Source organism: Homarus americanus, unplaced genomic scaffold, assembly GCF_018991925.1.
Source record: "Homarus americanus isolate GMGI-L3 unplaced genomic scaffold, GMGI_Hamer_2.0 scaffold25013, whole genome shotgun sequence".
Classification (NCBI taxonomy): domain Eukaryota; kingdom Metazoa; phylum Arthropoda; class Malacostraca; order Decapoda; family Nephropidae; genus Homarus; species Homarus americanus.
The window spans coordinates 5,532,900-5,545,130 of record NW_024722158.1 but is presented as its reverse complement, the minus strand read 5'-3'; the positions used below and the strand labels follow the sequence as shown (position 1 = coordinate 5,545,130).

General features: G+C 35.9%; 1 protein-coding gene across 1 annotated transcript; it reads left to right on the top strand.

Moving 5' to 3' along the window:
• The first annotated feature begins 3,844 nt into the window (after window positions 1-3,844).
• On the top strand, window positions 3,845-10,426 carry LOC121862156 (developmentally-regulated GTP-binding protein 2-like). The gene is made up of 8 exons (XM_042360229.1): window positions 3,845-4,019; window positions 6,318-6,478; window positions 6,964-7,134; window positions 7,926-8,069; window positions 8,434-8,541; window positions 8,846-9,003; window positions 9,454-9,655; window positions 10,041-10,426. The coding sequence occupies exons 1-8, from the start codon at window positions 3,956-3,958 to the stop codon at window positions 10,128-10,130; spliced, it is 1,098 nt and encodes a 365-aa protein (XP_042216163.1). The 5' UTR covers window positions 3,845-3,955; the 3' UTR covers window positions 10,131-10,426.
• The last annotated feature ends 1,805 nt before the right edge of the window (window positions 10,427-12,231 follow it).

Genomic DNA, 12,231 nt, shown 5'->3' with positions numbered 1-12,231 from the left:
ACATGAAGTACCAGGTGCATATTATCAATCAAACTAATATCTCACTTAACTCCGTAATATATTAATGACAATACGAGTTAAACTGAAGGAATACTGTCTTAAGTTTTCCGATAAACAATAACACGTGTTTGCCATATATTTACTTAGCTAAGCACATGTATCTACTTAAGTACTGCACATGTTTACTTATAACCATATATCTACTTAACTAGTCATATATCTACAGTACTTAACCATAACTTATAAAGTGCAGGAAATAAAGAAAAAAATGAACACAGTGACTTTATTGACTTAGAACAATCACAACATATAACTTATAACTAAAAAAGAATATAAATAATGTGCAGCTGGATAATATAACATAATCTTATAGAGAAATGCAAACATAACTAGCTGTGGTTCACCTGAAGATTAACACCATCCTAATCTTCAGGTGAACGAAATTAAAAATATCAACTGTTTCTATAACTACCATCTTTAAGCAAATAAAAATAAAAACACCAGGAAAATATATTAAAGGAAGACTTTATAAACAATAGTTTCGTAAGAGGAAATAAAAGTCGGTTATGTTATTGAGTGGGAAGAATGGCTGGCGGCCTCTCCCTGACGCCACGATAACAGGATATGAATGGTTACTACCTCCTGCAACCCTCCGCTATGCTAAAGGGATGCTATGCTATATTAACCCCCTTCCTTCCCTCCTTCCCCTCCGCTAAATGGTGATGCTGTGAGAAACGTTTAGGCTACGACACAGAGAACGTTTAAATTCTTAGTTATATGAACGTTTATGACCGATTTGTTTAGGCTATTACACAGAGTTGGATACTTAAGGGTTTAGAACGTTTAAATACTGCATTTTTTATTTACTGATTTGGATGTTTATAACCAATTCGTTTAGACTGGGTTAGGTTAAGTTAGGCTAGCTTAGGTTTGATTAAGGTAGGTTAAAATAGGTTAGGTTAGTCTAATAAATATAGAGATGCAACCATGCGCTCTGCAATAGTATTCCTACACAAACTTTTCCTTCTGATGATGCAATTCTTATCCTGCAACATTCATCATCAAGATCATTAAAAACAATGATGACAAGAGATATGACATAAGCTACTTTAACACTATTCCTATAAAAAATATATTGTGTTTATTTTCTGCATTAATGTGTCATCATGAACTCTTTCGTGTGCAAATAGTGAGTGATCATCATGCAAGGGTGACGTGGTTGGTGCAGGTGTCGCAACCCCTCCCCCCTACCCCCCTCTGCTGCTGCTTTTAATCAATGTTTCTGTGATAGATAGATAGATGAGTCCGTACAAACATTAATGGATTGATATACTTTGTGTATAGATAGATAGATAGATAGATTGACACATTCAGTAAAATCGTCATACACGTTACATTGATTCAGCATGCATATTGAGAGTAAACAGACAGTGCAGGTAAAGAATGTAAACAGAAAGTGCAGGTAAAGAATGTAAACAGACAGTGCAGGTAAAGAATGTAAACAGAAAGTGCAGGTAAAAGAATGTAAACAGAGTGCAGGGATGCAATGTAAACAGACAGTGCAGGTAAAAGAATGTAAACAGAGTGCAGGGATGCAATGTAAACAGAAAGTGCAGGTAAAAGAATGTAAACAGAGTGCAGGGATGCAATGTAAACAGACAGTGCAGGGATTCAATGTAAACAGACAGTGCAGGGATTCAATGTAAACAGACAGTGCAGGTAAACAATGTAAACAGACAGTGCAGGTAAAGAATGTGTACATAGACAGTACAGACCTGTTGTACAGTACATGAACAACATGAACCTATAAGATTTTACTGAACACATAACTATGTATGTATGTATCAATCATAATGCACTGAAATGGCGTGACGGAGGCTACATAACACAATATTCCTCCACAAATACAGTACAACGTTTACCTACACGTCTGGTAACGTTTATATCACACTTGAAATATATTAGCTATTACGGTTATTTACGGCAGTACAGGAGTGAATTTTGTATTTCTGTATTTATCTTCCTCGGTACAGAATTACATACATACGACATTACCTAATCTATCATATGTTACATAATATTTCTACTGTAGGCCTATTTAGTGATGTAATGCTTCTTCAGATCTTCCTTAAAAAAATACAGGATTTAATTTTAATATAGGAGTAATATTTTGCATTATTATCTCCCTGGGTACAGAATAACACGGAGAAATAAGATTAAATACGTTTGATTGTCTGTGCCGGGTGACGAGATGAGAGATGCTGCGTTGTCTCAATCCTCCCTCACAGTCTATTTCTCGGTAAATACAAGTTTAATTCATCTTTTCCATCATTAGATAAATTTAACACATTATTAATCTCTCTCGGTCTATAAATTCAAATGAAAATATAAATACGTTTCCTTTTTTGTGTAGTTGATATTGCAATACGGACGAGTGAACAAAGTACTTATTTTATCTCAGATTTTCCCAAGAAATACAGTTGCTATATTTATTTTCTTCAATATAGGGTTAAAAAATGCAATAATATCTCCCCCAGTGCAATATTACCGACTAAACTAACACACATTTATTCATGCAACATTGACTATGGTGACAAGAGGCTGAATTAAAACAATATTCCTGGAGTAAATGAGCCCTTACGCTTATTTCTGGCAGTACAGGAGTGAAGACTGTAATATACTCTTCCTCGGTACAAAATTCCGGGATAATTAATGGTGAGGAAGAGGTAATAATCCTTATTTGGTTGAGGGAGTGAGGAAGAGCGACCCGCCGTCGATCACCTAGCAGAAGACACTCATATGTCAGCGCCATCTGTTGTCTCTCTCCCTCACTACATCTCCGGTATATTATCTTTACCTTCTGTATTTTCTCAAATTTCTCGCTATTATTCCTATTTAGCTACTTAATTATATTAAATTATATAATCTTAAATATTTATGATTTACTCCTGTACTACATATTTGAATATTTTGGCTATTCTTTATATTTTCTATAATTTATCACTTTTCTCGCTATTTATTCTATTTATCTACTTAAATATATTATATTAAATAATAGACAACATTTATTTTAAGAGATTATGACTCAAAATAATAAATTAATTGGAAAATTTAACCTCAAATTAATAAATATGCTTTATTTTATCAGCCTTTATCAAAATACTAGAACATCCTTATTCTAATTATTTTATTTAGGGCTTTATTCATCGCAAACAGCAAGAAATAAATATAAAATTTTAAAATTCAACTGTCATTGAATATATATTTTACTTTCCGGTACAAAATACTATATATTATCATTATATTATCAATATAACAATAATTATATATCGCAAACAACATGTAATATATATCTCAGGTAATAATTATGTTTCGTTACTTTTTGATTATCTATCTATCTATCTGTCTATTCATCTATATATCTGTCTATCTCTATCTATCTATCTATCTATGATATATAATAATAGATTATCATCCTCACTTATGAAAAGTGTAACGCCTTTTACTCAGAAATAGTGTTAAAAAATTACCACAATTAAAATAGTTGAAATATACAAATATGTTTTAGAATCAGGTTATTAAAACTAATATAACTTAGCATTAACTAATTTAGCTATATTAATGTAGTGTTTGGTTAGGTTATAATATGTCTAAGTATGTTCTTTCATCAAGAAAATAAAGTTTTAGCTCAATATTATATACCAACTTTGTCTATATACATGTTTAATTGCACACTTATATTGTTGATAAATATTTATAAATAATTAGTAACTCGTTTAATGATTTTATTGAGCAAATATCTACTTATCTATCCATTTATCTATCAAGCAAGGTGTTCGTTGTAGTTGGGCAACATGAACCACCTGGCCAGCAGCAGAAAGACAACAACACGTTTCCTTCTCCTCGGCTGCCAAACAATATTTTCTCCTCAATCAGCTGACAAAACTAATACAAGATGGGCATCCTCGAGAGGATCGGAGAAATTGAGAAGGAGATCGCCCGGACACAGAAGAATAAAGGTGGGGGAGTTAATTAAGGTGTAATGAGGTGGTTAGTGTGACCTGTCAATCCAGACGTTGGTGGCAAAAAAAAAATAAATTAATGTCTAGTTAATGTCTTCCTGTATCTATATCTCGATGGTTTAGTTCATTAATGGTCAAAGTTTAGGGTCTGGTCACACCGTCATCTGTCAGTCAAGTCACTAGTCATTGCTTGGAGAAACTATTGGGTATATAATTGTTTGTTGGGTATTATCCTAAAGGTTGACATTAGCTCATCACGTTGACAGAATTTGATGGTTTAAAGATGATAATTAACAATAATTCAACTACAGGCAGCCCTTGGAAGCTGTTAGGAGGTTGTACCCACTAAGATCTTGTTGTACTATAGGGAGATCATCCAAGTTGTGCGTTCTTAGTAATATATCTTCAGAAATACTCTACGACGGATCCATCGTCAGCCAACAACTTAAGATAAATATTCAATCAAAGACAATGTGGTAATTTTACAATCTCCAGTATGCAAATTAGATGTGAAAACCAATTTTTAGTGGTGATGATGAAGGTTCGGAGGAAGTGAAACCTCTCGTTAACGGACACTATGGAGAGGAAAGTTCATTATATCTAAGGTCAGATGTGAAACCTCCATCTAACGAACTACAGAAATGAAAGTTCGTTATATTGAGGGTCAGATGTGAAAGCCCCATCTAACTGCTAATATGGAGAAATAGGTCCGTAATATGGAGGTTTTACTGTGTATAATTATTGATTTATGACCCTTACCTCCCTGTTAATCTTGACCTAATCACAGGTAGGCAGGGTCTTGAAACAAGGAAAATGTCAGGTTAAAAACAAAACTAAAATAACCTGGCCTGACCTAACCTAACTTAACGTGTCATTGTATTAATGTACTGGGTATTTATTCCGCAAACACTGGCCTATGACTTAGTCACATAATCTGTCTTTGTCTTACAGCTTAGCCTCGTATGCTGGTGTTTGTGGAATAATAACCAAAAAATAAAAAAATTGTAACATTCTTTGGGATGACTTGAGTAATCGGCTACCTGAGGGAAAATATTTATAGAAGAAAAAAAATTTACTTTAATAGTAACTCATTCTGGGTTAACGAATTACACTTTTTGTATTTTGTTTTTCCTTAATTTTTCTCATACATAAAAATGGTCTGCCTCATCCACCAAATGACAACACTGTTTGTTTTTTGTTTGTAATTCAACTTTTTATGAGAGCAAAAATGTGTCGTAGATATTAACACGCCTCCGTTTCACAGTTACTAAGATTCTGTAACTTTATAACATTTTTATATGGATGATAAATTGTAAACATTCCGTAGAATACAGCCGCGGAAAATACTAACAAGGGGTAATAGGGTTTTCTAGTGTTTTTGTGGCGTTTCAATCAAATCTGACCGTCATTTATGTCGGAAAGGAGGCATTTTGGATATGGACTAATACCAAAATTTTTTATTATAGAATCTAGGTGGGGCTTTGAGGTAGAGGGAATTTATTGGGTTAAAAAATACAAAAGTTGACAAAACCTAACCTAACCTAACTTTAATTTTGTCTCGGTGATTTTATGTCGTTTCGTGAAAAAAAAATTAAATAAAATTATCTTTACAATGGTGGTAGTCTACACCGCATTTTGGACACTATATAAAACTTTACGGATCACCATTGGCCTTAAAAATATCAATAGCAGCGGCAATGTCTACAAAAACACCTTGAATGGTTTGCCAGTCTGAGAACCAACACCCTACACACGGCCCCAAGATTCAAACTAATGAACCTGAAACCTGCAGCAGTAGACTGATACATTGTTCTGTTCGTAGCTGCTTCAGGTTCACGAGTCTGAATCTCAAGGGGTTCGGGGAGCAGCAGATGAAGCGACGGGACTTATCTTCATGACTGTGATTGTTTCTGCTGTCATGATAATTTACTTCCAATTCCTAAACTTGTCTTTTGCTACTGTAACTAGTCTTACCCCTCTGTCTTGGTTATCATTCACCTCACATAGCATAGAGGAGGAGTACGGGTTATAATAGGTATAAAACTGTGGTTATTTATATTTAATCTGTCTAGAATTAGGTTTTTACGTTTAATCTGGCTAGAAAGCTATTAGTTACTTACAATTAATCTGGCTGGAAATTGGTTACAGTACTTATAATTAATCTGCCTACAAAAGTATCACATTCTTTATAATTAATCTGACATGGCTCAAATTATATTTCTATATTTATAATTAATCAGGTTAGAAAACTATTTAGGTTCTTTATAATTAATCCGGGTTAACCTTCCTCCGCAGCCACTGAATACCACTTGGGTGTGCTGAAGGCCAAGCTCGCCAAGTACCGCACACAGCTGCTCGAACCCCAGGGCAAGAAAGGGGAGAAAGGCGAGGGTTTCGATGTTATGAAAAGCGGAGATGCCCGAGTGGCGCTAATTGGTTTCCCATCTGTCGGCAAGGTAAGGCTTACTGCGAGGCTTTTGTTGTTATGCTGATCGTGAAGGTGTGTTGACTTGGACATGGCAGTTAGTTGATTTATAGTTGTCTCGGTAATTATTTTTAGTGTGTGTGTGTATGTTAAGAATACTGTGCATATATTTTTATTGTGTTTCTAGGTCTTAAAAAGCGTCAATGCCAATTTTAACCTGTGAGTTTTTGCACATGTTTAATTGGCATGCGTGGTTTTTAGGGCTGTAGAGTATACATGTTACATCTACACCTACCCACCAACCCACCCACACCTACCATCACCCATACCCACCCACGTCACACCCAGGTTACCAAAACAGTATTGCAACAATTTTGAACCACATGAACTGCCATCTTGAGTTGCAATCATCACTAAAAAATATACCGGTATTTACATCATGACGTTCAGTACACCAGTCCGAGGAAATTAACGATCATCACGCCATGTTATTTATCTCTCTCTCCTCCTCCGCAGTCTACCCTCCTGAGCACGCTGACCAACACTCAGAGCGTAGCGGCATCCTACGAGTTCACGACACTGACTTGTATCCCGGGAGTTATTGAATATAAAGGGGCCAACGTCCAACTGTTGGATTTGCCCGGTATCATTGAAGGAGCCTCTCAGGGCAAAGGTAGAGGCAGACAGGTAAGATTTGGATTTTTATTAATATACACTGTTCCATTTGTCTATTGTGTGATGGTGTCTTGTGAGTCAGTGTGGAGGTTGATGATTCTCTTTGTATATTGTATTGTGTATGTGAGTTGAGGTTATATGCAAGAGAGAGAGTGTGTGTTTGTGTGTGGGTGTCTAACCTTTTTATTATCACATTTTACACTTGTTTATCATTGTATTTTCTTTATATATCCCCCTCGTGTCTTTAATGTTTCTCTACCCTATTATCCACCGACCACAAAAATGAGAATGAAAATAAAAGACTGATAGATAGACAAAAACAGATGAGACACCTCTGAGATTTATTTCAAAGACAAAATATGTAGCCTGAACCTTCATCTGAGTTTTAATGATGTAATATTCCTTCTATGTATCTGACAGAGTTGTAAGACCGCACCCCACCTGGTAGTTATGGTTCTTGGCTAGTGGTATCCAATGTGTCATGCCCAGTGCAGTACTTACCGGTACATATATGGTCACCAGATGAACAGTGTAAAAAGTGAAAGAAGGTCTATCCTCACAGACCATCAGGGGCAGTATGGTGACAATATAATGAATGCAGTATTAACTCACGATACTCAAAGAGATAACAAAGCCAGCACTACACTTAAACCACCTTCACTTCCTCAATTGAAAGTTGACGCCTCCTAAACTGTAGCCAAAATTTATATTATGTACAGTCGCAAACAAAAATCCTGTCGCCTCTTTTGCTTCTCCACAAATCCCCAAGATACAGACAAACTGATGGGAGTTTTATGTTACAGGTTATTGCCGTGGCCAGAACAGCAGATTTAGTGATCATGATGGTAGATGTTACTAAAGGTGAGGTACAGAAGGAACTATTAACTGCTGAGCTGGAGGCTGTCGGCATCAGACTTAACAAGAAGAAACCCGGCATCTACTTTAGGGTAATTATTCTGTTACATTTTCATCAGTATTATTGTTTAGGAATGTGTTGTAACAGAATAACCTTATATGGAGGACTTTTAACCCCTTGTGTATGGGTCTTCTTGGTGCTGAATATAATCGGTGTTAATCTGATAAGATATTAAAACTGGCATCCCCATAGTTAAGAGGTTGAAGACAGTTACTACTTTAGCCCTTTGACTACCAACCATTAGTTCCATTTTTAACTATAATTAGGTCCCATGTCTTAAGCTAGTTTGTTTATTTAATAGGAAAAGAAAATTAATGGGACATGTTTTTTTTTCTTTATTAATTTGAGTTTAGGTGTTTCTTGTTGATAATGTTAGCTTTTTTTTTATTTAACAGCAAAAGAAAGTTGGTGGTATAAAGTTCAACGCCACTTGTACGCTGACCAAGATTGACGAGAAGATGGTGCAGATGATTCTACATGAGTACAAAATCTTCAACGCTGAGGTGAGGCTCCTTATGACTGTCCTAGTTACCGGTGCTCACATTGATGAGTTACCTTCAGTTGACCGGTCACTTCCGTACATACCTGTCTTGTCTATGTATATGCTAAACTGTATACCTGCATTCTCTATATAGAATACAGGATGAACCAATTGTAAACCTTTATGGCAATTTTTCTGAATAAATATCTATCTTTATCTATGTATCTATAAAATCTATTAATTATACTTTTCAGGTGACCATATAATTTATATTTTTCAGGTGATAATTGTATTTTTCAGGTGATCTTACAATTAATATTTTTCAGGTGATATTCAGAGAAGACTGTGCAGCGGATGAACTGATCGACGTCATCTCTGGTAATCGTGTGTACATGCCGTGCCTCTACGTGTACAACAAGATCGATCAGGTATCCATCGAGGAAGTGGACAGAGTCGCTCATCAGAATAGCTGTGTTGTGGTCAGGTAATGATATATATTGTGTTTTACCTATTGGTTTATTTTTTCCACAACTGACCATGGCAATGCTAAGTGGCTTATCAGCTCTCTAGGCTAAGTCGACTGCTCACCAGTACCTGTATCTGACTCACTTGAGATCCAACACTTTTTATTTTACAAATTAAGCACTGCCTATATGCCAGTGTTGTATAATGCCTCCCTGAAATTTTGCCCTTCAGCTTAACTATCTTGAAGTTTAACCACCCCTACCCATCCTAACCTAACCAACCCAATCCAACCAACCCAACCCAACCCAACCCAACCCAACCCAACCCAACCCAACCCAACCCAACCCAACCCAACCCAAAGCCAACCCAAAGCCAATCCCAAATCTACAACACCGCTTACAGTATCAGTCCTTAAACATCATATTCATTTCAGTGTTTCGTGGTAAACTCGCTCATTATTCCTTCGCAGTTGTAACATGAAGCTGAACTTGGACTACTTGCTGGAGAGGATGTGGCAGGAACTTTCTCTTCTCCGTATTTACACAAAGAAGCCCGGGAGAGCTCCGGATTTTACCGACCCGATCATTCTGCGAGGGGGGGCCACCGTAGAGCACGTCTGTCACTCTATCCATCGGTCTATTCTATCTGTCTTCAAATATGCACTAGTTTGGGTGAGTTAAATGGGTTGAGACAAGACTAGTTTGGTTGAGTAGATAGGTCTTCAATGATGCCACACTGCCACTTTGTTTGCTGAAGAAGACATTGTTGTATCCTTGCTGTTCCTAGTACACTGTCAGGCATACAGGATATTTTTTTTTGCTTTCAGTTGAAGAAGAGAATGTTTTACTAGATCAAGTTCTATACATGTTTTAAGATCAAGATCAAGTTTTATACATGTTTTAAGATCAAGTTTTATACAAGATCAAGTTTTATACATGTTTTAAGATCAAGTTTTATACAAGATCAAGTTTTATACATGTTTTAAGATCAAGTTTTATACATGTTTTTAAGATCAAGTTTTATACACGTTTTAATAGTTCCATTTTCTCTCCCCAGGGTAAGAGCACAAAATTCAATCCCCAGAGAGTCGGCATCCACCACATAATGAGCGACGAAGATGTCATTCAAATTGTTACCAAAAAATAGGTGGATTATTATAACGTGTTAACCTTCCAAAATATTGTTAAGTTAAATCATTCACTATCTCTCCCAATATTTAGTATCCCCCCCAAAAACCCTTGAAATATCAGAATTTTATTTGAAGACGGAGAGTGTATAGTTGTGGCGAAAATTTCCTGAACTGTTGGCTAATGTGGGGTATCTACTCTGAGGTCAGATACAGTGGTCCCTCGGTTAACGAACACAATTCATTCCAGAAGGTCGTTCGTTAACAGAAAATTACGTTAACCGAAACTATTGTTTCAATGGGATTTTAGGTAATTGGTTCCAGCTCACCGAAAATTACAAACAGACTAAAAATAAATGCAGTAAAGTACACTTACTTTTAGGTGTGCATGTAGAAGGCTCCTGGTTGATGATGATGATGATGGGAATTAGAATGGGGGTGGAGGAGAAGGGAGAAAAGAAGGCATTGGGGTGGAAGAGAAGTCACCCCATGCCTCCATTTCACCCATAAAATTCTGGTTCACTTGGTGTAATTCAAAATTATTTTCTTTAAATCAACACTGCACTGCATTATATATTGTCAATATGTAAAATAAACTTCAGAATGACCAATAATTTTACTGTAAAAATGTAAAAATAGTTTATGTTCAAGAGAGTCTCAAGCAAGAAGCTTCCTCCACTGAGTAGGGACACACACCAACGCCATTTTGGGTGTGTTGAGTGGCTGTTTGGCGCGCTAAAAACTAGTTCCCTGTACTTCAATTATGTTAAATAATTGTTAAAATGACTAAAAAATTTAATATAAGACTTGGAAAATTATTGAATAGTACAATCTTCTTGATATTTACTCAATGGTAACGAATTTAAGCCCTAAAACCGATTACTGTATTGGTGGACTAATACTACAGCTGGTGAGCAGGCGTAAACATGTTGGGAAAACTTCGTAAGGAATTTTTTAACATAAATTTTTTCGTTAACCGAAGTGAAGAATCTTATGGAAGGTAATTCGTTAACCGAGGGATCACTGTATACGGTCTTGTTAAACTTCTATTTAATGGACTCTTTGGAGAGGAAAGTCCATTATATTGAGGGTCAGTTTGATGTGAATCCTCCATATGACGAACTATATTGATGTGAGAGTATTATATCGAGGGTCTGTTAGATGTGAAACCCCCATCTAAGGGATTACATTGAGAGAGACATCCGTTATATGGAGGTTTCACCGTGATAAATAATGTTACAAAATTAAAAAAAAATAATCAAAATTCAAAGAAAAAATCTCAATATTAAAATAACAATTCACTTTTACCCACAAGACCCTCAGGTAGATGCCCTCTGTCTCCCTTAAGTGTTTGGGGAAATTCTGTCACCAACTATTCTCACAACAATGTGTTTGGCATGACTGTGTGAAGTACTGTACTGTATAAAAATGGCACACTGGAAATATCTGAAATTAATTGCCTTAACTAATTTATCAATCTATCTTTCCGTCTATATATATGTATGTATCTTTCTATCTGTCTGCTGTATATATCTATCGATCTTGATATTTATCTATCCATCTATATATCTATTCTATCTATTCTATCTATCTATTGCCTTTTTTCCTCTTCGACTTTTGTGTTGGATAGGCTGAAGGAATACGGAAACTTCAAAGAAGACGGAGGAAGCGATTTGTAAGAAGACCTTCCCTTTTGACCCCGAAGATTTTTTATTTATTTAACCTCGAATGTCATAAAGTAATTGAATGTCGACTAGAGTTGGTAAAGTAAGGTAATAAATACCGTAGTCGTCTTAATGCTGTTTACTTACGAGGGTACTAGATGCGTTTATGTTGTATTTGTATTTTTGTATGTAACTTAAAAATGTTTATCCAGATGTAAGAATTATAGGTTGCAGTTATTTGTTCAAAGTATTGTAAGGGGTGAGTCATTCCCTGGCAGTCTGGCTGATGTAACTGTTATTTATGAGACGATTAACGAGAGAGAGAGCGAAAGAGACTTAGGAAGAGAAACAGGAAAAGTGAGAGAGACATGGGAACAGAGACACGGAGAGACAGACAGACATACAAGCATTTAAAGAGAATTAAACATCAAAAACATTCCCTAAACATACCTACACA